This window comes from Cottoperca gobio, chromosome 16 (assembly GCF_900634415.1).
Source record: "Cottoperca gobio chromosome 16, fCotGob3.1, whole genome shotgun sequence".
Lineage (NCBI taxonomy): Eukaryota > Metazoa > Chordata > Actinopteri > Perciformes > Bovichtidae > Cottoperca > Cottoperca gobio.
The window spans coordinates 21,463,697-21,488,728 of record NC_041370.1 but is presented as its reverse complement, the minus strand read 5'-3'; the positions used below and the strand labels follow the sequence as shown (position 1 = coordinate 21,488,728).

At 40.4% G+C, this 25,032-nt stretch overlaps 1 protein-coding gene across 29 annotated transcripts in view; it reads right to left on the bottom strand.

Annotated features, from left to right (window-relative positions):
* The window catches only part of rims2a (regulating synaptic membrane exocytosis 2a), a 156,331-nt gene that overhangs the window by 5,932 nt on the left and 125,367 nt on the right, over positions 1–25,032 (bottom strand). For 20 of the 29 annotated variants that reach the window (XM_029452519.1, XM_029452520.1, XM_029452523.1 and 17 more), the window contains 3 exons: positions 23,586–23,686; positions 21,731–21,897; positions 11,023–11,267 (listed from right to left, as the gene is read on the bottom strand). The exons of 7 other annotated variants lie outside the window; for them this stretch is intronic. In XM_029452519.1, the coding sequence (XP_029308379.1) occupies positions 11,023–11,267; positions 21,731–21,897; positions 23,586–23,686 (513 nt within the window). Of the gene's footprint in view, positions 1–735; positions 1,679–11,022; positions 11,268–21,730; positions 21,898–23,585; positions 23,687–25,032 lie in introns of those variants that run through there. 2 more of the 29 variants (XM_029452513.1, XM_029452536.1) reach the window with 2 other exon arrangements.

Here is a 25,032-nt window from a genome sequence, read left to right as displayed (position 1 = left end):
TCACTGCCCTCAAATCTGGACCTTGCCAAGCCAGTAAAAGACAATGACTAGTGGAGCAGCTCCACAGGCGGAGTGGAGGTGTGAGTACAAGTGTGTGTAAAGCCATAGCAAAAAAAAAGCTGTTATCATCAGGCAAACATATGGAGATAAGTAAAGGTCTAAAAAGAGTATCTCTTCTGCATTGCAAATCTAATTATATTTCTAAATAAATCCCTTTGGATAGGAAATGAAAAGAGCATCTTGGGAGGCATAAATATAAACACATAGAGGCGTCATCATCTCTGTTGTGCAGCAACAGTCATAGAGCAATGTTGTATTGCTAAGCTAAATAAACACCACCACCCACAAGATACTAAACAATGATTCATTTCATTTTCATTCATAGAGCCAGATTTAAAATCATCAAGGGGAAATAAGATATTGACTAGCGTGAGTAGAATATGTCAGCAGACCCTCCATGTAACAGTAGCAACAGAAGCGGTATGAGTATTTCACCGTCAACTGATAGCCTGGATGATACATTGAATACTCTTAAAATGCAGGCATAGATATCAACTTTCAATTCATAATGTTGCACACAGCAAGCATCACATTATTATTCTAATCAAACTACACTGTCATCCCAATTACACTAATGCAATTCGGCCCAAATACTTCTGCATCTTTCCACTAATCCTAAAAGCATCTACTCCAGTTTAAACAGTACTGCTGCCCCCCGGCCAGATGTCGTCTTACCTCCATCCTCCTCATCGAAGGAGTTCATGCAGGGGAAATAGACAGCCAGCGCTTCAAATGATGCCGACAGGCTCATTTTGCTCTGGGAGCGCTGGATGCGCATCCCAGGCACCGCAGCAGTGGTATCGTGCCCCTGCCTGCCCATGGTGACCGGCGGCTGTCCTTCTCAATGCGGTGAATCGAATGCACAAGACGTCAGCTTTGATAAAGGTTTAAAAATCAACTCCAGTCTAATATGTTTGATAAAATCCTAAAATCCAGTAGTAGAAGACTCCTATGCTGCAGGAGAGCAGGTCTGAGCTATCATCTAGTCTGTTCCTAAATACTCTGTAGAACGCATTTTAGGGAGAGCTTCAGAAATATGTTGCTTCAGTAGCTGAGTCTTGCGCTGTCTGGGTCTGACGTTCTTACTGCACCTCTTTCTTCAGGGGGGGAGGGGAGAGAGCTGCATCGCACTCCACCAATCAGAGAGCCAGGCTGCTCAGGCGCACCTCGGCTGGCTCTGCGGGTGAACAAGCTCTACCAAGAGATACCAAGCCCCCCCTCCCCAGTTTCTTTCTCACACATTTTTTAACCTCTTCTTTTATCATTTGCTTTCTCTTTTTTATACCTCTGCTTGTCATTTTGTTTCGTTTGAGCTATTCATCACTGTTATTTTCCCTTTCTCTCATCCCCTGTCGTCCCATCCCTCCTTCTCCCCATCGTATCCACACAGGCCAGTGAAGAAAAGGTGTCATTAGGTCTGAAAACAGCCCTGCGCCTCTATGCGAGTGCTTTAGCCACATGGCGGCCACTCAAAGTTCACGTGCCAAACTCTGCTACTTTATTGTCCTGTCATGCAAAACTACCATAACACAGCTGTGCTGTGTGTTGGGAAGTATTTATTTAGCTTTTGCTGGCTGCTTTCAGAGTTGTTGCTGAGAGTGTGAAGTGGATGATTGTATTCACGTGTTAAATCTGAAAACTTCATCCATCTTCTTTCCACAGCCTCTGGGGCACAGCTATAATGTGTTGCAAGAAATTCCCAGTGACTTGATAAATCAAGAACCACACTTTCAAACAATCACACAAGCTCTGTGTTTGAATTAGAACATGAACCTTTTTTTCAGTCTATTTCTACCATTTGTGGACACCCGAGGTCAGACTATTTCAGAAAGTCCGGAGCAGAACGACACAACAGCGCTGAGAGAAAACATTTGAGCGATTGGCATGGTGTGAGGGGTAACACATAAAGCAAACCTAAGCTTTGAATGAACTTCAGCCCCTCTGCTTACTGTCTCTACTGCAGCTTAGTAAAACATGATGTGAACGTGTGCTGCTTTGACACATTAACAGAGAACCAACTGTGGGGCTTTTGTTCTGAATATGTGCCGGGCAGAATATGCACAAGACAATTATGGTGCTTCTCTGCACCATCATAAATATAGCAAGCTCCCTGTAGTGTTAAAGCTAATAAAGGCAAATGCAACCTACTTCCATAAAGAAGCCTCTTAATGCATGGTGTCCATTGCAGGTTTCATCTAGGTCAGCATACCAAAGAACAACTTTTGCAGCCAAGAAGAAATTGGACAAACACAGTTTCAACATAAACAAATGGTCCATTTCTAATGAGTCCTCTTTGAGTCTTTCTTTATCAAAGGATATCATTTAGGGCTCTAACTCAGACAGTGACTTTAACCTTCAGGTTGTGTATATTTTAGAGAATCAAAAACATAGCTCATTTAAAGGAGTTTGAGAGAATCGTGTATATTTTGCAGGTTTTCAGACATACTAGATATCCATGGCTCCCACAGAATGAATCCAAATGACTTGGCTAACCTCCTGGTTTGATTTCCATAACAATACACACATTCAGGATGACTTGTAATCATTTTGTTGATCCCATAACTTTTTTATCTAGAGCCCTCATCTGGTCAAAAAAATATTTTTTAAGTACACAGGTGTATGACCAAATGTATTGCCATCATCCTCAGCTGTTTAGTGCAAGCAGCAACCTCCGGGTCTAAACAGTGATGCCAACGCTCAAGTGCCTTAAAGCTGCACTATTTCTAATAGCCAGCAGGGGGCGATTCCACTGGTTGCAAAAAGAAGTCTGACTGTATAGAAGTCTATGAGAAGATGAACCCTCTTCTCACTTGATTTATTACCTTAGTAAACATTTTCCTATTGAGTTTATGGTCTCCAACTCTATCACAGTGACTATGTCTGCTTGTTATATACAGTAAATGGTTTGGTGCTAATCCGCAGCATAGATTCACTAGCCATTCACTCTGACAACACATTTGGCACGTGTTGTTTGTTTCAATCTTTGCGCCTTTGATGCCGTTTATTCATACCATCCATACACTGCATGACAGAGAGAGACAGAGAGGCACCACAACAATTTTCACTGTCATACACCAGATACAACTGACCCGCGAAGACAAAGGTTAATTACAGTCTTCACAAATCTGTTCTTATTATTTGTTATTTTAGTTCACCCCTCTCCTTTCCTCCGCTCTGTCTCTGACTGTAGGTGCGTGTCGGGAGCGAAGTACCGCCCTAAAAAATTGCTTTGTCTGCAAACAATTGTGCGACCCCCCGCAGTACCTCTGCGGACCCCTTGGGGATCATGAACCCCGTGTTGAAAACCTATGACCTAGTTAATAAAGATTAGAGCCTTTCAAACAAGTAAAAAAATGTGCCTGAAGTAAAGTAAGAATCTACATCTCCATTTTAGGGCATGAGGGTACTTATGATGATGATGATTTCCCAACAGCGTTGTACAGATTAACATCAAAGCATACTGTGGAACATATCTGGTCTCATTCCAAACTATGAAAAACCTACACGACAGTGAGCCCATGGCTGTAAATCACAAACACATCAGAAGGCAGGAATCTGAAGAACCCTGCCAATTCTACTACAACAATAAAAGAGCGTAATATCCCAGAAGTCGTATGTGAGGTCCGTCTGGCAGGCGGCAGGGATCACAGGCTGAAGCCTTTGGAAGTCTTTCTGATTGATGAGCCCAGGCCAGGCCTAGCGCCAGGCAGCGACTCTGGCCCTACATACTGTAAACACAGCCTAATGGAGGGCTCTAACCCTGGCTCTCACATGCACGGCTGTAGGCAAACACACATATTTGAGCACTTACACGTGCAAACACCAGGACACGCACCAGTACATATGCAAATGAAGGCAAAACACCCTCTCTTCTCTCAGTTTACATTCCCTGCTGCCTACCTTGATGCAGGCCAGTCCTGCTGTATGGAAGTGCAGTTTCCTCTCTTGGGTCTAGCTCAAATCTGATTAATTAAGATATCACATTTGAGCTACTTACTACAGTTTTAATGTCACTTTACAACACTCAGAGACTTAAAGATGTTTGTACACTAAATGTGAGGCGCACACTCCAAACATTGTATCCGCATTAAAAAGTTCTTATGGCTATATATGGCTTATGGCAAATAGTTATCTGCTTATTAATCACCCATCAGGAATGGAGCAGCATTAGAATTCAAGTCATGTTTGTGTCCACTTGACATAAGTCCAAGACTCACTTTTATTTTTAGCTCTGGTTTGGTCTCCACCAACTCCAAAGAATAATATAATACAAATACTGGGATCTTTAAATTGCTATATTAAATTCCATTGTTGTCACTAGCTAGTTGCTCATTTTGTCTGTATAAAGTTTGGTACAAACAAAGTATCGTAAAGTACTGGAAAATATTGCGTATGGAGGTTAATGGGAGCACTGAGACTTGCAGAACTGTAAGACAACAAAGAAAACAGCTTAAAGGGACAGCTCACCCCAAAATAAAACATATGTACTTTTGCTCTTACCTGTAGTGATATTTATTAATCTAGATTGTTTTGGTGTGAGTTGCTTCATTCTGTGTGGTGATACGGTTGGCAGGTGTAGTTTGGTAGAAAGAAAATAGTTCCTACATGAAACTGCTCAAAACAAGGTCTGTGGATTATCTTGATTAACTTGGAGGAGCTTTGAGCACCACAAGCCGTTGCAATCTAGTTCCATTATATTGGAGAGAAGGCAGACATCTCAACAGCGGATATCTCCAGCACTCAGCAACTCACACCAAAACAATCTAGATTGATAAATAGCACTACAGGTAAGATAAACATATATATTTATGATTTTGGGTTGAACTGTCCCTTTAAAGAGGCTGAAGAGCTCCATAAAGCTGCAGGATTGCGAGATCAAGCGACATCTTCTCCCAGAGACACCATTTGATTCAGTGTAAAGTAAAAATATTCATTAATGCAGATTTAAGTGTTGTATGTTATGTTAATGCAATTGGAAGTAGACACATTAGAATCATTCTTGGTGATACAGCTAATGTTTCATATACAATAACACGTTTCAACCCCAAACATGTACAAACACTATGTCCTGCCATTCACCTCACACCTTCACTGAAAGGTTTATGAGAGGCACATTTAAAAGGTGTAATGCAGGAGGTGTAGCAGTTGGCACAGTCTGTCCCCTGGCTGTCTCCCTCCTCTCAGTGGTGCAAACACTGTAAGTACAACAGATGGAGAGATAACAAGAAAGGGGATCTAAATACTGCCAAGCATTATATGAAACATCCTGATAGAAACTACTGTCATACCCCAGCTGACTTCTCTGTCTTAGAGTCACAACACACTCGTGTGATATGTACAGACTTCTCTTGCGTGTGAACAGTGCAACACACACATCAACTTCTTGATTAACCCTGGCAGAATTACTCCTCAAACTGAAAGAGGAAATAAGCGTGTTTTAACCATTTTTATGAAGAGCATAAACATCATGCTCATGCTGCATGACTACAATGACCACAGTATTCTTCTTAGTTCATGTCTCATCAGCTTCCTCTTTAACTGACAGCTACAGCTGAGTGTTGCAGGCAGCATTTAAAGACACAACATTCACAAGAGGAAGTTGTATTTTTAGCGGCAGTTAAAACATCTAATAATGCAGGGGGAAGTTCATTTTTAGTCCAGTTGAGATGGGAGGCAAGAATGTACTCTAGTGAAATGTGGGATGTGACTATACGAGTGTGTTTAAACTGTGTCCAAGCCTCAGACTCAGGCAAAGGAGACATATGGCTGTGGAGCATGAGCCACACTGCAGGCAAACAACCCACAAAGCAGCTGGTGGAGCATAGCAGGGTTTATGAATCAACAGATTTTAAGACGAGCTCATGGAGACAGATGCATAATATTCTTATTCCAAACACACATGGATATTTTAAGTAATAAACTTTAACTGTATGCTTGAAATGTGAGGGTGAAATGCTCTTCATGTAGTCTTCTAAAATGTATTGAATTGTGGGGTGTGTTAGATGGAATATCTGTAAGAAAACAAGAGAACGTGAACATGGATTTCACCACGGTGCTAAATTAATAAAGACGTGGATGTTGAGGAGGTTGTAGCTCTTCAAGAGATCAGTGCACTTCCCGTTCAATAGCAACTGGATATTGTTTTTGTCATGTGGCAATAAGTTTGGAGCAACATCAGCAAAGACCCGAAGATTTGTACCTCCACTCACGTGGGCTCACATGTCCACTTCATTTCCAAACTGGCTGGGTTACTGTACATGCATACCCAAGGTTAACATCAATACTGTAGCTCTTATGTTTCCCTTGAATCACAGCTCATTTATAATCCTGCATAATTACCACAACAGAAAAAATATCTTCAAAACGAGAACATTGGTTAATTTCTTGGATGATGCAAAGTACACTGTCTGCTGAGAGAGACACCATGTGCTGCTCTCAGTGTGAACACTATTTATTTAGTCCACCAGCTCTGATATTCACATCTCATCTTGTGAATAAACATTAAGTCCTCAGTGATTCAAACACAACACTTCCATCAACATGTAGACTGAATCTTAATGCTTTTTGTAAATACTTCATTTCTGTGCACAGTGAAGTACCTAAAGAGAAACATATCATGGACATGTTTACGGGGAAATAAATTGTCTTTGATTAAAAAACCTAGTATGCCTTCTCTTATCTTTAGTGCCTGCCAGCTCTGCCACTATGAACCTGGCAGTGAAATATTACAGACATATCAGGGGCAAAAGAAAAAGCTCATATTTTAACTTGATTTAACTGCAAGGCTTAAGATGATACTCCATCTACATGATAACAACATGCAGCACAAAACTGTCTTTGCTTTAATGCTGACCTCATGGGTTTAGGTTTTGCTACAGGTGCGCAGCGCGCACAGTGACCATAGAAACAGAAACTCTACCTTTCTTGCATTTACATGACATCGTGCAGAGAGTAAATGGGTACATCCAGTAGCATCCTACAGTGGGCTTTAAGTGTAATACATTAGACTAGAAAAGTTGTATAATGACCAGAACACACGGACACAACAGAGATGGCAGATGGCTCACACTATACCAACAAAAAGCCAAATGCCAGTCCTGACACTGATGATACAACAACCAACTTTGGGAAACTGCTGCCATTGAAAAACTTGTGGAGAAATAGGATTTTTCAATGGCAGCAGTTTCCCAAAGTTGGTTGTTTACCACAGAGTTGGAGGAGGGAAGGAAGGAGAGGAGGAAGTAAGGAACAACACTAACAGGGAGAAACAAATGTCCGTGAAGAGGGAATGAGAGAATAAGTGAGGAAGAAAGAAGGATGGGGAGAACGCGGTGGTGCCCTGGTGTCTCTCAGCCTCGGTTGTACCTGTGCTGCTGTGCTCCTTTCATGCATCATCCTGAGAGCAGCATGTCTGCTCTGGTCCCCGAGGAGATTAATTAGCAGCCTCAGCTAGCGGAGGAGCTGCTGATATAGGCACCCAGCTCAACTCAGAAGATAAATTACCTTGGCTGAAAGCTCAAAGATCAGCTATTTTACCACATACAAAACAGTCTGTCGGGGGACTTTGGAGGTCTAAAACTATGTCAGTATCTGGTGTAGGTGAGAGAGGAGTGAGAAAAGAGGGGGCAGCCGATGCATTGTTCTCTCTTCTGAATACATTGAACTATTCTGGGCATATAGTCCGCTAGGTGCAAAGGTCCAACTTTGTTTTTCTCGCATGCCTTCACGTGTATAAAGAATAAAAAGGGAGAAAAGTCTTGATGAGTTGAAGTAAATGGGGGCCGTGTTTAACAGCAAAACTCCATCGAAACATCCGTTTACAAACTCTCACACAACTCGTGCAGTACAATCCAAGTCTCAGTTATCCAGTCGTATGCTCACTACTTCCCAAACACATGCTTTATCCAAAATGCGAGAAAAACATTTTCAGGTAATATATATATATACACTATATATATATATATATATATATATATATATATATATATATATCACTTATATACAAATACAAACATTTTGTGGGTGAAGCATTTCTTTAAGGTATCAAATAGCCACACAACATACATGTATCCATCACCAACAGTTTCCTAGCGATGAGATTGAGTTGTCAGGTAGTGCATCAACGCTTTATCAAATCTTACCAAACCTCGTCTTTTTTTACAAGCAAAAGTAGGACAAAGATTTAACAGGTTGCTTACTTGTTACTTTTAAAGCAAATGCTATAGCATCATGCGACACCATTATTTTATAAAATGGAGTGAGTGAAATGCCCTATTTAAATCCTTCTCTCACAGATATATTTCCAGCTACTTTCAGTGTCAGGAAGAGAAAAGTAGGGCGTAAGAAGAATCACGTTAATTCTCAAGGCTGCACCCAGGGGAAGAGGAAACTAGATGGTACTGACAATGTATTCTACCGCATACTCAGAATCCTGCACACTGATTGCATCTTTTTCTTATTTCCATATCACAGCTGGCAGCTTGTTTTCGCCTATTAAGGTCCAATTTCTTGTTTTTCCTGCACTGTTAACCTCCTCATCCTGAATAGTCAGAGGCTGGTGCAGTAATGTAAAGCGTGCTGTTTCTAGGACACCATCAGGACTCTTAGACAGAAGCTATTTTGGAGTAAAACTACTGAAATGAATTATCAGGTTGCTTAATAATTCTGCAGTATGCATAAGAGAGATAACACTCCTGTTCCTTTTCCATCATGAAATGCAGAATGCAAAAAGAAAGGATCGCCCCATGCACGCCACAAGCATGGGGGATGTGATACGCAGTGCTAAAAACTATAGAGAGATGTAGTTCATAATACATGTTGTAACCAGTAACCAGTGTTACATCAATAAAGCCCTTAAACGAGCACATGCATAGGCATATCATGTGTTGCTCAACAACCGCAGTGTTGTGTGCTGACCCCCCCCTTGCACCCAGTCTCAGGTCCCGTTATGGAATTATGGACAAAAGCAATTCCAGTAAGCAAAATGAATCAGTTGTGACTGTTATATACTCCAAACATTGTTCTGACATAGTGATACATTTGTATTTCCAAGATCCAAAATCAAGAGCACTTTACCGAGGACTGAGAGGACAAAACCAGCCGTTCAAATCTAGAGCTGCAAACTGTGTACACACTACTCCATGTGTACACACTACTCCATGTGTACACACTACTCCATGTGTACACACTACTCCATGGAGCACATCCATTTCATCTGACTAACCTGTTTTTGTCAGAGCCAAAGTTGTGCTGCTTGGCTGATCTGTCCACCCCCCCACCAGCACTTGGCAGTGCACACAAACTGTCGAGTAGTCTCTTAAAATCGACCATCCTTTGAATGCACCCTTCAAGCGGGCGATGAGCCTCTCAGGATAACACACAGGAAAGTAGGGCAAAAGGCAGCTTGACAGTGTTTGTGCTGGTGCAGAACCAAATACAGATATAGAGGCAGATGTATGCATTGCACACTCTCAGCAAACTCCATCTGATGCACTTAGAAGCACAGAGTGAAATATTAATAGCTCTAGGACATTCAGGTTGCTCCGTTTGTGCTGTGTCTGCCTGCATGTGTGCATATGTGTGTAACTTTGTTCCTGTGAAACTGTTCAAATGGGTATCTTAACATGAAAATCTTAACAAATGTGAGCTGTTTTTTGTTCCCAGAAGTAGACTCCAGAAGAGTCATCTTATACAGGACCATCACCATCAGTAATAGTCAACAACACAAGACTGGGAGAACTGTTGATACTTAAATACCACAAAAAAAACTGCTGATTGCCATATTGATGTGACGAATAACTGTTAGAAATGATGAACCCAGCAGCCCATGTGCCAGTCACATCACGGGAGGGGGGGGGGGGGGGGTGCGAGGCAGCGCAGTGCCACGTGAGCACGCTTCACTCTCTTGCTCATCTCGTCTCCCCGCACCACACATCCATCTCCCCATACCTCTGCCACGCTATCTAGCCAGAAATGGGTAGAAATGATAAGTGACCACTTTAAGGTTGAATAGACTAAATGAAAAAGCCCTCAATGACTAACAGAGCTGTGGCTGCGGAGGTGAAGTTGACCAATCAACTGACCTCATGAACAGACCTCCATATGTAGGCCAGAGACATCACCGCACACATGTTTTTCACATTGTCTGGCACCAGCTAACGCAGCTCAACCCCACTACAATGGTTATTAAGCGTTTTTGAAAAGAAAGTACCATAGAAACAAATTCAACTGAAGAGTGAAGGACAGTAAAAGCCCCATGTTCAGCAGAATGTCATCTTCTTCACTGCAGGACAATACATATTGTTGCATTCAGCGAAAGGAAAATAGGTTTTAAAAAAACACCAACACAACACTCTTGTCTATATCACACATGTGCACACACTCTTTCATGCACTCAAAGAATGAAATAGAGAAAACTGCACATGGCCACAGTTTAAGGTAGTGTTTTACACTGGAAAGTCAAAGTCAAGAGAGCGTCACAACATGAGAAGGGTGACAAAACGGCACCCGCAACAAGCAGCTACTGTCATCATTGTGGTAGGAAGAACCTTTACAGCTATACCACATTAAAACAAATTAAATGACAGATTATTGTCAAAGCACAGTAAATAATCATCTTTATGCATGAAAACACAACTGCAGTGGTCTAATAAGAAAGAGAACAAAAGGGAGGTAGAAAGACAGAGAGAGAGAGGAATTTCCAGAACAGTTGTTACCTAGAAGAAAAAGAGAAAAGGGAATGAGAACAGTCATGCTGCTGTCTTCATCTCCAGAAAAGGAGTGTGCTGAGACCACAGCCCTTCAAGATAAAAAGTTGGGAAAAGGAAGAACTGGAAAAGAGAGAGCAGTGGTATTAGAACTCAATATTGAGCACAGAAAACAACAGAGAAGCCCACACAGACAGAACCAGATACACATATGAACATACATACAGCACCCTGGCTGTGCAGCTGGATGTCCTACCTGTTTGGCTGAGCTGAGAGGTGCTCCGGCTCTTGCGCGACATGCCGACCATGGCCTGCATTTTGGCACCAATGCTGGAGCGCCTCTTCTTGTCGTCGGTGCCTACCGTGCCAACCGCTGTGTCCGACTGGCTGCCGTCAGTCTTCTCCAGGTTACACATGTCACCGCTAAGGCTTGTGCTCTTGGTCATGTTCACCCCGCCCGACGAGCCCATCTGCCTGTTTTTCATTTTGGATGCAAAGTCACTGTCAGCCACCGCCATTGACAGGGGGGCAGGCGAGGACAGAAGAGAGGACAGGGCAGAGGAGAGGATGTGAAAGGAGAGATGATGGAAGAGGAAACAGGAGGAGAGGATAGAAGAGGGAAGAAGAGAGGACAGGAGAGGGACAGAAGATGAGTAGGCGTGGGGTGAAAAGGAGAGAAGGACAGAATTCAGGTACAGGAGTTCATGACTTACAGTATAGCTGAGTTTAGGGTTTGAAGTGCATGTTCTGTATAGTGTAAAATATGTTCATGCAGTTAAAGAGCAACCTTTACATACTCTGCTGTATTTAGCTCCCTAAATCTTTGTGCACTAACTGAACTGAAGTGTTTTGTCATTTTGACCTGTGGTAGTTGCCTTGTGTTGCATTCCATCAAACGTATCGACTGCCGAGCGAGTGAACACATGTGACCTCATTGACCATTCGAAACTTTCAAAGCCTTTTTGTGATATTTTCAAAGTTATTGACCACATTCAGTGCTCAGTGTGATCTTTACTCACAGCAGTGCTGCAGGATGCTGATCACGACTAGGACTTAGTGCTTACTGCTTAGTGTCTTTACGCATGTAATGTTTGCTTTGGTTTGTTTCTTATCTCTTTTTAAGCAGTATTATTCTCGTACAAGACTTTTACCTCCGTCAAAGATTATATTTCCGGTTCGGCAAGGAAGAACCCACTACGTTTTGGAGCGTATCTGAATCATGGGGCGAATACACTAATTCTTTTTCACTTACATTCACATTGCGAGTTAGGTCATTGCCCTTCTAGTTTTATTAGCAACACGTGTAGTCAGTCCAACTCTTTGGTGCAGCAGAGGCCTGTACTACGAAGCAGGATGTGGGGTTAGCGAGATAACTTCAGGGTAACTTATGCTGCAGACATAACCTGCTCCGTAGCAGGATATGTTCCAGATGAGAGATCAAGTCGTGTAAAAGCACCGCCTGCTAACCAATCACAGCTCGGTGTGCGAATCGTAAAATAGCTATACAGAGTCGTAATCCATTCTAAAAACAACATAGTTTAAACTGCCAAATGCAGCAAGAAGAGCTGGCAAAAACATGTCAGACTGTGCAATGCCTAAATTACCAGCCGTATAATATCACTGCTCCATATGGGCGTGTGTCTGACTATAAGTACATGTGTGTTCCGTTAAATTAATGTGTAACATAGATGTATTCTTATGACGTGCATGAAAATATTTAAGTCTTATGTTTCTGCTGCAACGCCTGTGGTGTGAAACGGACTTAAAAACAAATAAAGGATAAATATAAGAACATAATTCAAAGCGGTAAATAGGTTTACGTTCATATCTAATAAACACCCGCACCATACATACAAGTACACAGAGCAAAGTAACGCAAGGCAATGTGCACAGTCTGTGACTGTGAGCACACGACTCCGACGCGTCACACTTATCAATCATATCATATATATTGATTTTGTGTCAGCTTCCTGAGCCGTGTGTTGGGGCCTAACAGCTTGTTAGGGTTAGTTAAGCCAGATAACACAAAGATATCCTGGGTATGTTGCACTGGCTTCATAGTACAGGCCTCAGCAGTGAGATTTGAATTCAGAGAGTGAATGTTCTTTATAAGTGAGTGCACACAGAATTAAATCTAATTTTAAGTTTGAATTTCCAATTTCTGAGTATTTTAAGTTGTGCGTGATGGCTAAAAAGTTCAGACTGAAAGTAAATTCTTGACCTTTGGATACGATGGAAAGCTCAAGGATAACTACTGGTGGACCTGTACCGTGGGGAGTTTTCAAACAGCTGTTCTGTTTACATTAAGTGTTACGCAACACATTGTGTGTTGCTTTTAAAATATCTGACCAATTTACTTAGAAACTTAACCTTTTATTACAATTGAAATCATTTACATCAAATGTCCCAGTTTCATGAGCATAAAGGTGACTCAGCGTCTATGTTTTATGTTAGAGTATTATAATATATATAGAATTCATAGGACATGTAATGTAGCGCTCTCTTGCTCTCCTTCATGTACACCTGGAGATAGAAAGCAACTTCTTTGCACCAGTTGTGACGTACTTTAACTTTAACAAAAAAAGTGGTCTGTCATCAGCATTATTCTCCAGATGTCCCTGTTTGAAGGGAAATAGGACAGTGTCCAAATGAGGGTCTTATTTTAGCTCTGCTAGTACAATGATCTTCAAAAGACAAATTACATTCTGTATCATAGGCTCTGCATTGTTAATGGGATGAGTTACGTGCAGCACCCTCGGGCTACTATTCATTAATTAAAGTGTCTGACCTGCACCATGTAACTGTCGTATAAAGACAACTTATGGAGAGACACGCAGACTAAAATGGGAAAAGAATCAATGCGGTTCGACAATTGACTCCATCAATTACTGCAATTAGGCTCCTTCAAATTCTGCTGTTTCATGTATTAGACATTAGTGTTCGACTACATTGTATTAGAATTAAGAAAGTGATCAGTATATAATCAAGATTACGTCTGGCATTGTAATAGGATTTCAAGAGCAGGCAGCAGTATTGCATTACCTTGACATTGGAGGTAAGTAATTCTTTTAATTTAAATGTTAACCCTTGCTGGAGCTTCAGCACTCTGCACATCCAAACCTACCAGGCATTGGTAGCCTGGTCCCTGGGGAGAGACAGAGCAGCTCACGTTGTCAAGCAGTTAGATAATACAAATATTTGCCACCCAATATTTCATGAGTTTAAGAGAGGATGATTTCTCATATTGATGGTCTCACTGCTGTCAAGAACACTACGCACTGCCACTAAAACCTAAAGAACACTCTTGTCCTGAACACGACACTTTGGTTGCCAGCTGGTGGTGAAATAAGTCTGATGTGTGCCTCAGCCTGCAGAGCCCTTTGTTTATGCCAGTTCTAATGCCAGTGGGTTCTGTTATGGATCAGCCTGTACTTTAATACATAAATATTGAATGCTTATTGGGGGATTAGTGCCTTTGATCAGTTAATGCAGCCCAGAAGCTTTGAAGCTGACTTCAAGCGTCTCAACTCCCGACATTGCCATGGGCTGATGTGCTCCAGGTGACATTCTAAAATATGCTCTTTCACTATCATCACAGTGAGGTTGCATTTCGTCTGGTCGACAAAGACACTCTTCCATTCCATCAAATATAAGCAGAGTGGCGAGGGCAGGGCACAGGGCCATTGTTGTCTCGACAGATTGTTGCCCACTGAGGTTAAAATGGACGAGCACAGAGATTGTTCAGACCCTTTGCACATACACATTTATGTTTCAGGATAAAAACATTTCAAAATACTTTGTACAGTAGAAATCGCTTATATGCTGCTTGTATGGATCAACAAAGTTTGGGACAAATGCGTTTAAAAACGTTTCTTATAGTGATCAAGCAGTCTGCTAAGTGTTCATGTTGGTCTGTTCATACATTACAACATATAGGAAGAATAATATATTTTAGATGTATTTTTATATTATATATATATATATATATATATATATATATATATATATATATATTATATATATATATATATATATATATATATATTATATATATATATATATATATATATATTATATTTTCAGGCCTGTTAAAAATGTAGAAATGTACTGAAACCGCTGCCAAGCTGTGGTTTAGCAGCCTATTGGCACTGTATCTGTAAACAGCACAATACTGTGTTAGGCTATAGCCTACTTATAATTTGAACTACAGAGTAAGCCATCATTTATATACAGTAGGTACTGTACTGTATTATAGTGTGTTTGAATTATACACAGCACAGTCATGTCAGTTGTACAGTCATTTGAAAAGTGTTTGAAACAGTTGTACTGTATTTAGAAACAGGTAATACATGTCAATTAGATGGTAATCTAGATTATAATGGTTATAATAATTTATAAACACTTATAGTCATCAATTCGACAGACGGACGTGATCATGAAAGGAGGCTTCCACTTGTAATTGAAAATGAGATGCAATGTATTTATCTAATTGTTCTTCTCGTCTAACTGGACACACTGTATGTGTCAACATGTTTATATCTGTCAACGCATGTTTATGTGTTCTATTCATAGTACTCAGCATTCAGTATTTGATTTACTTTTGTAATCAAACTCTAACTCTGGTGCGGTTCATTTGAGCAGTTCTGAACGCAGTAATCGTACCAAAACAACCGGTTATTTTGGTATGATTACTGCGTTCAGAACTGCTCAAATGAACCGCACCAGAGTTTCCAAGCGAACCCTAGTGCGGTTCGATTGCAGTGGGAACATGATACAACCCAATTGCCATAAGTGAATTAAAACGCAGGATTGTGGGCTGTCTGCGAGGGCCTTTGTTGGGATGGACATAGGTAAAGGATATGTTAACATGTGTGGGAGAGAAGTCATCTGAGATGAACAGAACATACAGAATATGCTCAATAAAGTTAGTGACCTTTATAAAAGCATTTGATAAACCTTTATCATTTGTTCTTTAAGTTGTGCACTGAAAACAAACCAGACTAAATAGAAGACGAACCAAAAGTATTAATCTCACTCTTATTTGGAACAGACAAACGCTATGTGAATGCGCCCTCACTTGATTTACGATAAACACCCCCTCTAATTACTGTCTCTGCCCTCCGAACAGGTCTTGGCAGTCAGGCCGCTCTCCCTGTGTTACTGTGTCTGCTTTGAAAACTGGGACTCATTGGGGATTTCTGATTTTCAACCTCAGCCCAAAGAACATAGTGTCCTCAGCATGCAGATTGCTCGGGATGTATTTTCATCTAGGCCAAGATGTTCCCAAGGCAAAACAAAACCCGGAAATATCTTTGTCTGGCGAAAGTGTCTTTGAGTGTAAGACAACAGTGACATACAACTCTGATATAAAGGGTAAAGCATCTCTTTTACTTGGTGATCGTCACAAGGCAAACGATTAGCATTAGAAGTCATCGGTAGAGAACAGTACATAAGTATAACTTGCATTACTACAGAATAATGTAGTGTAGGTTAATACTGCCAACATCTTCTATCCATATATAGGTCTTTTCATATCTCGATATCGATGTCACAATATAGCATGTTTTCTTGTAATTCATAGTAATAGATAAATAAATAGTTTAAATGAAATACGCACATGGTAATGCCTATATGGCTGAATGCAAAGTCATGCGAGACGCATCCTATCCTCCCAGATGATCCCTCATCTTGTTTCACAGAGAAGATCACTGCTTGAATATCAGACGAGGCAGAAAAACGTGTTGCCATGGCAACTGTGCCCCCTGCCACAGAATTAGCTCTCAACACAACTCTGAAGTTTGTTGTCAGAGACTGAAGTCATTAATTCAAGTCTAAAGCTCATACTGAAAAGTTATCATCAGAAGTCAGGTACAGGCCTCTCCCTCGCAGGTGGGACCCCTCCCTAACCCGAACCCCTGTCCTTCAAACCCAGCGTCTGTTCTCTCCCTCGCATGAATGAGCCATTACCCAGGCAACAGTATTAGTGGAGGTGATGTGGGATTTAAAAGTGCTGATGGAAAGCTCCTTACATCCTGGAGACTGCTGGACACAACATCAGCTTAGAGGCGCGTGTGTGCGTTTGCATCTCTGCAGTGGAAGCGCTCATGTGGCCATCATTGTGTTCGTGCACCGAGCCCATGTGAACAGGCTTGTTTAATGTGTAGCAGATGTATATTTACACTGTGACCTCAATACATAGGAGATGAGTCATAAGAAAACATAGCTAGTAGCGTTGTGTCTGCCGAATCACATCGCTTGGTTGCTTTCATACAGAGATAAGCGGAACAGTGAATGAAGCTTTCATCACTGGAGGCAGGTGACGTCTTATCCATTACACAGCAACTTCCTGACTCCTACACAGTATTCATTATGTTCAGTATTTACAGGCTTCTATACTCAAGCTCAGTATACTGTTTAAGTTCTTTGTACAGGCTGATGTGAATGTTGTCACTGGCAGAGCTTACATAACAGTACATATAAAATACAAGTCCTTGTTTCATCCCAGTGCATACAGAACACATCACACGGATGAGCGTGTGACATTAGGGATCATATTCTGTTTAATGGAACTGAGATTTGTGGCTTTGTTACGCAGTGTCACACTCTTATTAGATGGCAGGCTTCAAGACTTTTATTTGTTTGTAATTACAGCTAATTCACATTCAGTTATTAGTAGTCTTTAGTTTAAAATGCCAACAGATTTCTGAAACTACTTTTAGAGTAAGAGGTGCAACTAACAATGTTTTTTATTGTTTTGTCGATGAAAATCACAATTCACCACGGCCTAAAGTAACGTCCAACAACAGTCTAAAACCTGAAGATGTTTTGTTTATTACATACAAAGAAAAAACTGAAAATACGAGCAAATGTTTGAAAATAACTAAAATGATTAATTGATCATTAAAATAGTTTAATTATTAATTAATTTTCTGTTGATTGAATAATGAATTTGTTGAATAGTTTCAGCTCCGAACTCCTTGATGTGTCACACAATGTTTCACTAAAGAGAATGACTGGATTGATTCATTCAACTGTTTCATATTTCCCTTTTAAGCAATGATTTGGGCAGAAAGGTTAGAAAACCACTGAGCTGATAATAATAATAATAATAATAATAATAATAATATAATAATAATAATAATAATAATAATAATAATAATAATAATAATAATAATAATAATAATAATAATAATAATAATAATAAATATTCTCTATTTTGTGCAGAAATCCTGCTCCTAAACAGTCAATGCTATAATTTCCTGACACCATGTGACTCATATCACAAACAAACAAATCATAAAGCAGGAGCACCCAGAAATAAGTGCTCATGCTTAATGGGATGGTGTAAACCTTTGCAATATCCAAACTTACTCATATCTACTGCTGTTTAGCAACCACCTGTTTCACTACTGTTCACAGACTTTATTATTTGGTTAAAGAATGGCACTCAGATAAAATGACCGTGCAAATACCTTTGGTTGTTGTTGATCATTTGATTTATTTGGAGCTATTTCATATACTCAAGCTCAACGCTTATTAAAGCTGAAAGTGCAACACTCACGTGAACATCTTCACTAAACCTAAATGAGTCATAAAGTAGAATGTTTTTGTTAATCTTGTATATCTCGTCTCATGTGTTGAAAAGGAGAATGTGCAATGTTAATAAAAAGTCAGTGCTGGATTTATACTGTAGCTGTCATGGAGGAATTGGGGTTGATCACACAGATAAGAGTTGTCAGTATGTTAACAGCCAACCAATGCAGCTCACTTTCAGTCAAGGAGGAAGATATTGTTGAATTTTGAATGTCGTAACTTAATTTAAAAGTTCCTTCAGAATGTATTTGATTTGGCCGTATTTGAATAGTTTCCAGTGACTTAACTGAAAGTGAATTGATTACTGGTGGGCAGTCTATGAATGAGGGTTGTAGTGTTACACAGAGAGAAAGAAATGTTCTTGGCACGTCGAGGAGGAATGTGGGAGGTTGCAGGTGCAGAATGTCACTGTAGGAGTCAGACAGCATGTGAAACACAGACACACAGACAGACAAAATACTGACGCAACATCCCAGCACTGAGCAGCACAAACAAACAGTAAAGCAACGCAGACTGCAGCCTCAATAGACAACACTGCACTGACTGTCTCAGGATGTTAACATCATCTCTTAGAATAATCTGTATCTAACAATGCTCTATATTGGTAGTGTGACCGTACTGTATCTCTGCTATGGGCAGATCTGGGATGCATTGTCTTAATCAGACTGCACACACTGGTGCAGTGTTAATCCCACATAAGAGGGTGGAGCTTTTATCTTAATGTGTTTTCTCTCAAGTCCAAACAGACACTGAGCAACACTAGTGTGGCTGAGAAGCACTAACTCAGATCCTGCTGTGAATGTGATTTGATTAGAGAGATGTAAGCTAAGCTTCTATCCTGCTGCGGGACTCCAAATCAATGTGTCTATAGTCTTATGTCAAAACCACAGTCTGCATGCATCCACTTAGGAAGGGAAGATTTCCACACATGCGTTCAGTCGTGATTGATTACAATATTTGTTCATGCCACATGTGAAGTATAAATGTTTAATTCAAATCTCTGAGCTAAAATATATTGGCTGGCAAACAAGGCAAAGGTAACCATGGTGATATTAGACAAACTCTTGGGAACAAGAGGATCATTGGAGAAACCAAAGCGTTGTTACTGTCGAGTACTCAACACGATCTGCTAGCAAAGTGCATTTATATATTTATATTTATGCATTTATAAGTATTCTTTGTGTGAGTGGAGTTTGTTAAAGGAATCTTTCTTTCCTCATAATTAATGGATTTTGATTCACCTCCATTGTACTGTGTCGTAGCAGCATATCTTTCAAGAGTCAATGTCCAGGCTACAATAACCCATATGTCAATAGTAACACTGTTTTTGACCAAAGTTGGAAAATAGTCTCTAAAGAAATGTGTTGACAATGAGGTGTGTGTCTTAGTCTGAGTAACCACAACATTGTTTGTATAAAGAGACGTTGTAGATGTGTTCATTTGGAAATGGGGTGAGGACAAATATCCTGTTGATGTGTAATCATTTGTATCAAATGTCATGTCTTCCATCATGGTATGAATAAAGGAAGCAATTCCATATTCCTTCCTATATTACATCGGTTGATCTCATGCTACTACTCTTACACATAATTAGACCTTCCTTCATCTTATCATCCCTCTTACTTTCCCTCCTAACCGCAACTCCAGTCTATACAAACATGCATACAATTGTGCACACTTAGTTCTCTGTACTGTTTTCCTGCAGAAGAAAACTCAGCAAATGAATGGGCACCTGTCTGCATGGCTACATAGATATATATATATATATACATATATTCTTTTTCTTGTGATTTGGGTAAACTGCTACTTAATCTAGAATGCCTGCTGTACTGTTTCCATGTCCATCTTATGGCTAGTTAAAGGAATACTTCACCCCATAAAATATCATCTGTATATAATTACTCACCCCCCTTTACCTTAAATTCTTGGAAGAAAACCTTTTTCTTGCAAGCCTCCACAGTAATATCTGTGTAAAACTCTGACACAACTCGTGCAGTATAACTCACTCTGTATTAAACACTTCGGCATAAACAGTCTCACGCTAGTCTGTGTAAAAACACTGTTTACGTGGAAGTGTATAGTAAGGGTTAAGGGAAAATGCATGTGTTTGGGAGGTAGTGAGCATACGACTTCTTGTACAGCAACTCTAAGTTGTGTGAGAGTTTGTAAACGGATGTTTTCATAAACTTTTGCTGTTGTTAAACGCGGCCCCCATTTACTTCAATTGATGGAGACCTTTCTCAGTTTTTGGATTCTTCTTCACCAGAGAGGAATGCAAGAAAAACAAAGTTTTCCTTGATATACAAATGGTAATTTTGTGAGCGATGTATTCTTTTAAGTGTGAACAGGCTGCGTGGGTTACCAAACTGTTGTCAACTCAGTACAATTATCAAGTAGGAATGCTACTCTACTTTAGTATTGGTAAGGGTAAATAGGGCCACAGTTATCAAGATTAAAGGGTGGAGGATAGTCACCACACGCTGCTTTGCACATCACGTCATATAAACGTGCAAAAGTCATTGGGAGCTACAGGTCTACATTATTGTTAGTAGGAGTCTACAGTTAGAGGCTGCCACACACGTGTTACCTGAGGTCAGTCTCTGAGATACTCCTCTGGTGCAAGTCCTCTTCTTTCTCCACCAAATCCTCCTGATGTTCCTTGTCTGTGTCTACCTTCCCCCCTGATCCCTTTCCCCCCCCCTGCGATCTCCCCTCTTTACTCGTCATTCTCCCTTCCACTCCTCCTCCTCCTCCCCCGCCCGCCTCCTCCTCTAGCACTTCTCCTAACTGCTCATCCCCCTCCCGAGACTGGCTCCTTGATTGCAACTGGCTGAAGACGGAGACAGAAGCAAGAGAGCAGCACATGCAAAGCAGAAAGAAAACCAAACAAAGCATGAATATTGTCAACAAATAGAGAAACAAAGACAAACACAGACACACAGTGGAGCCAAGATCAAAAGCAGACTGATTCAAAATAACAGAAAACAGAAATTACAGCAAAGCACCACGCAAATGAATTTGTTTTTTGCTTTGATACGAGACAACACTCGAAGAGATGCAATGTGTTTAATGTTTCCGTGTGTGTTGCCAGATATGGACAAACCTCCCCCACAGCCTGAATGAGCAGAGTTCAACCATTTGGTTCCAGATGTTTTCTAAAAGGGAGCCAAACCTGAACTCATCACAGTGAGAAAATGACACACAGTGCTAGGCGGTGCATTTTCCTCTTTCAGTTTAACCAGGTGCAAACGATTTCAAACTTAAAGCATCTGGACTTGGCAACATATATGGAAAGACAGGTTCACAGCCGAGGGGGATTTGTCCATTCCTGATAACAGCTTGATGAGTTTAAAAAGAGTTCATCAGCCTACCGGATTTTGCGGTTTCCTTGCGGCCTTTCTGATTGGACAGACATGTAGCTCGTGCTGCTGAACCGAGAGGCACTACTGGTTCTCGACACAGCGGACACGTCGCTTACATCACTGTCCGATGACTTGGCCGACAGGTTATCTGAGCCCCGTGGATCTCTGCCTGAACGCTGCAGAGAGGACGAAAACAATTATGAAACAACATTATGTCTTATACAACAAAAAACATTTCTGCTGCTTGACTAGTGCAGTGCTTTTGGCAAACACAAGTCCAATCATGTTAAGACCATTCTCTTTTCAAATGGGATTATTCACACTGTTCTTTACTTTCATTTAACGTCAAATGAGAGACTATTGTAAACTTTAAAAAGTGACGAAAGGGTATGAACGTTAAGCACAAACAATACACTGCTCGCATGCAGATTTATTAGTTTGACTGTAAGAGGAGTGCAATAAGAAAGAGCGGGGATGATGATGTTACATAAGTCGTATTAAGTGTGCTTTTTGAAAGACTAGAATGTACTTCATTCAAATACACCAAAGAGACATAAAGGTAGTAAAAACATACAAGGCCACGGGTTGAATCTTGTAGCTTTTCACAGTATGTTCACAGCATTTAGAAGAGGCAGTGCTGTCTAAAATATCAATCACCTTCTGATCACATCTATCAATTTGTGATGTGCGCTGTTGATCAGAAAGTTTTATTCTCTAGCTGACACTGATTACATCACCAGAAATCCAGATGAGAATGACAATGATTTAATGTATGGTCTAAGTATGATATTCTTTCAGTATTTCCAGTTGATGCTACTTTATACTTCAACTCCTCAACTTTATCAACTATTCTACATTCATCTGACAGCAATTTAAGTTACTTTTTAGATAAAGATTTTACATTGAAAACATACGATTATCTAAAACTAAAATTATATATATAGTATATTGTGAAAACCAGTGACAGGTTTTTACTGAACCAGCATGACACTGAGGCTTTCTTGGAAGCTCAACTGGGATGACAATCTTAGCATCACCTTGGTTTAAGAGAATTTGCAGAGCTAGGTTGTGTATATCATTTCCTGTGTGTATTTGTTGTGGAATGTTTCCTGCGAGAGAACCTGAGTGTCACAGTAAGTGTTACAGTATGTGTTGTGTATTTTAAGAGCAAGCACTCAGAAGTCTGGTTTAATAACAGTCCAAGCGTTGTTTTGTAACTGGCACTTCCAAGGAGGATAATGTTCAACAGACAAGGACACCTCATCATTTAATATGCTTTTATAGACTCCTAGCAAACACATTGGCTTCTCCGAATGCAATAGTTTTCATACCACAGACTTAAAAGGAAAGCTGGACAGAGAGCTTACTCTTGTACAGCTTGGCCCAGAATGCAGGCCGAGCTCTCTAAACATGTTCAGGAGCTCCTCAGGACAGAGTAGTAAACACTTGACTCTGCACACACTCACTGTCACATTCCTCCACTTTACAAGAAAAGGCTTAAAAGGCTCAGTTCACCCAAAAGAGAAAACACATTTCCTCAGCTTCTTCAAGTTGTATGGACATTATTATGTTGTCCTATCTTCAGTAAATAGATATATATTATAGGTTTTTGTGATGTGGGTGAAAAAAACAAGTGGAAATAACTGCAGCAACTCAGTTGAGTGTTCAGCTGTTTGGGTATGTTTGTGTGACTTTGTCTGTGGTACATGTACACTATGCAAACATCAATGCACGTGCGCAGAACGATGTTAATATGTGCACATGTACATGCTGGACTGCTTGCAAAGTGTGCCATATGGCCTTTACACAGTGCAGTCATGCAAGCAGCACACTGTAGGTACATGTTTCTGAAGCATGTTTTTACCTTGTGGTAATCCTGCTCCAATCTGGAGTCGGAGCCTGCTCCCTGCTTGTACTTGTTCATCTTTAGTTTCATCTGCCTGGTCCTCTCTTCCATGTCCATACCTAAGCACAGAGACAGGGGACTGTCAGTTGGGGGCTGATGCAGGGAAGTTGAGCCTGATGGAGGGACATACTGTAATGGTGAGACACAAGCTTCTGCTGAGCTATGAGCCATGAGCTATGACAAGAACATATCTAATGGAATAAAGCTGAATGGTCGGCTGAACAAACGAAGAAACAAACACAAAAGACTGACTGGTAAAGGTGAGCTGCACAACATATTAAACAGCTACATTTGGAACCAACTGTCACGATTGCAGGCTCATTCAACCGAATGCAACATTTTGTCCAAAATGTTCTTTTTAATTGACTGAATAATAATAAAATAGCTTGTACACTAATTATACAGGTAGACAAAATGTACGACTTCCAGCAATGTTTGGGACCCATGCTGGGACACATTTTACATGAGATTCTAGATAAATGGCAATCTTTTGACAGAAAAGGAAATTCTTAAATGATCTGACTAATTGCCCAACGCATCCCTCTCAGCTCAAACTGACAGGCTTGCAAAATCTTTACTTGTTTTTTTTCCTCATTTCAGTGCTTCGTAAAATAATCACATCATCCTGTTTGCCCATCTCATCTGCTCCTAAATTAAGTTTAAGCACCGTGCTTTGTTTTGTAATATTGCTGCAAGCGCAATTTGCACTGTACAAACATCACTCCATAATCAATACAGAAGCTTAACCTTGTTCTGCTGGAGGTAATAATGCCACTGCATAAGAAGAACTATGCACACTTTTTGTAACTAAAAACAAAATAAAACACCAAACTAAATACCTTATAACAAATACTTTGTACTGCTACATGTACCACCAGTTTATGCTTTTCCTGCTGAACCTGCATCTCCATTCTCTCCACTTACTCTCGGTCTCTACTTTTGTGTCATATATTGGCAATGACAAAGTGAAGATGAATGCACATATACAGTAGGCTGAACGCTTCACATACATACACACACTTGGACAAAGAAAAGTGATACAAGCTAAGAACAAATGAATGAGGCAAGATGAATTTTCTCATTAAAATAAAGTTTATTCTCTGTCTCTCTTGGTTAAGTGTTTACAGTTACTACCTGCTTCTGTAACATCTCAAAACCCACACACTTCCATGTCTTTAGTCTTCAATGAATGACAAAGAAAGAGTCATTTCATGTAAGAGGCTTTAGGAAAACTGCTTGTTAGTCAGTGATTAGCTGGAGTCAGCAGCCGCTTACTGTAGCTGAGCTTAGCACTGAACAACAGCTAGCATGGTTCTGTCAAAGCTACACAACTGACGACATGTCCTGAATGTGCTGAATTATAACCAGATCATCAAAAACATATTCATTTATATATTCCTTTGAT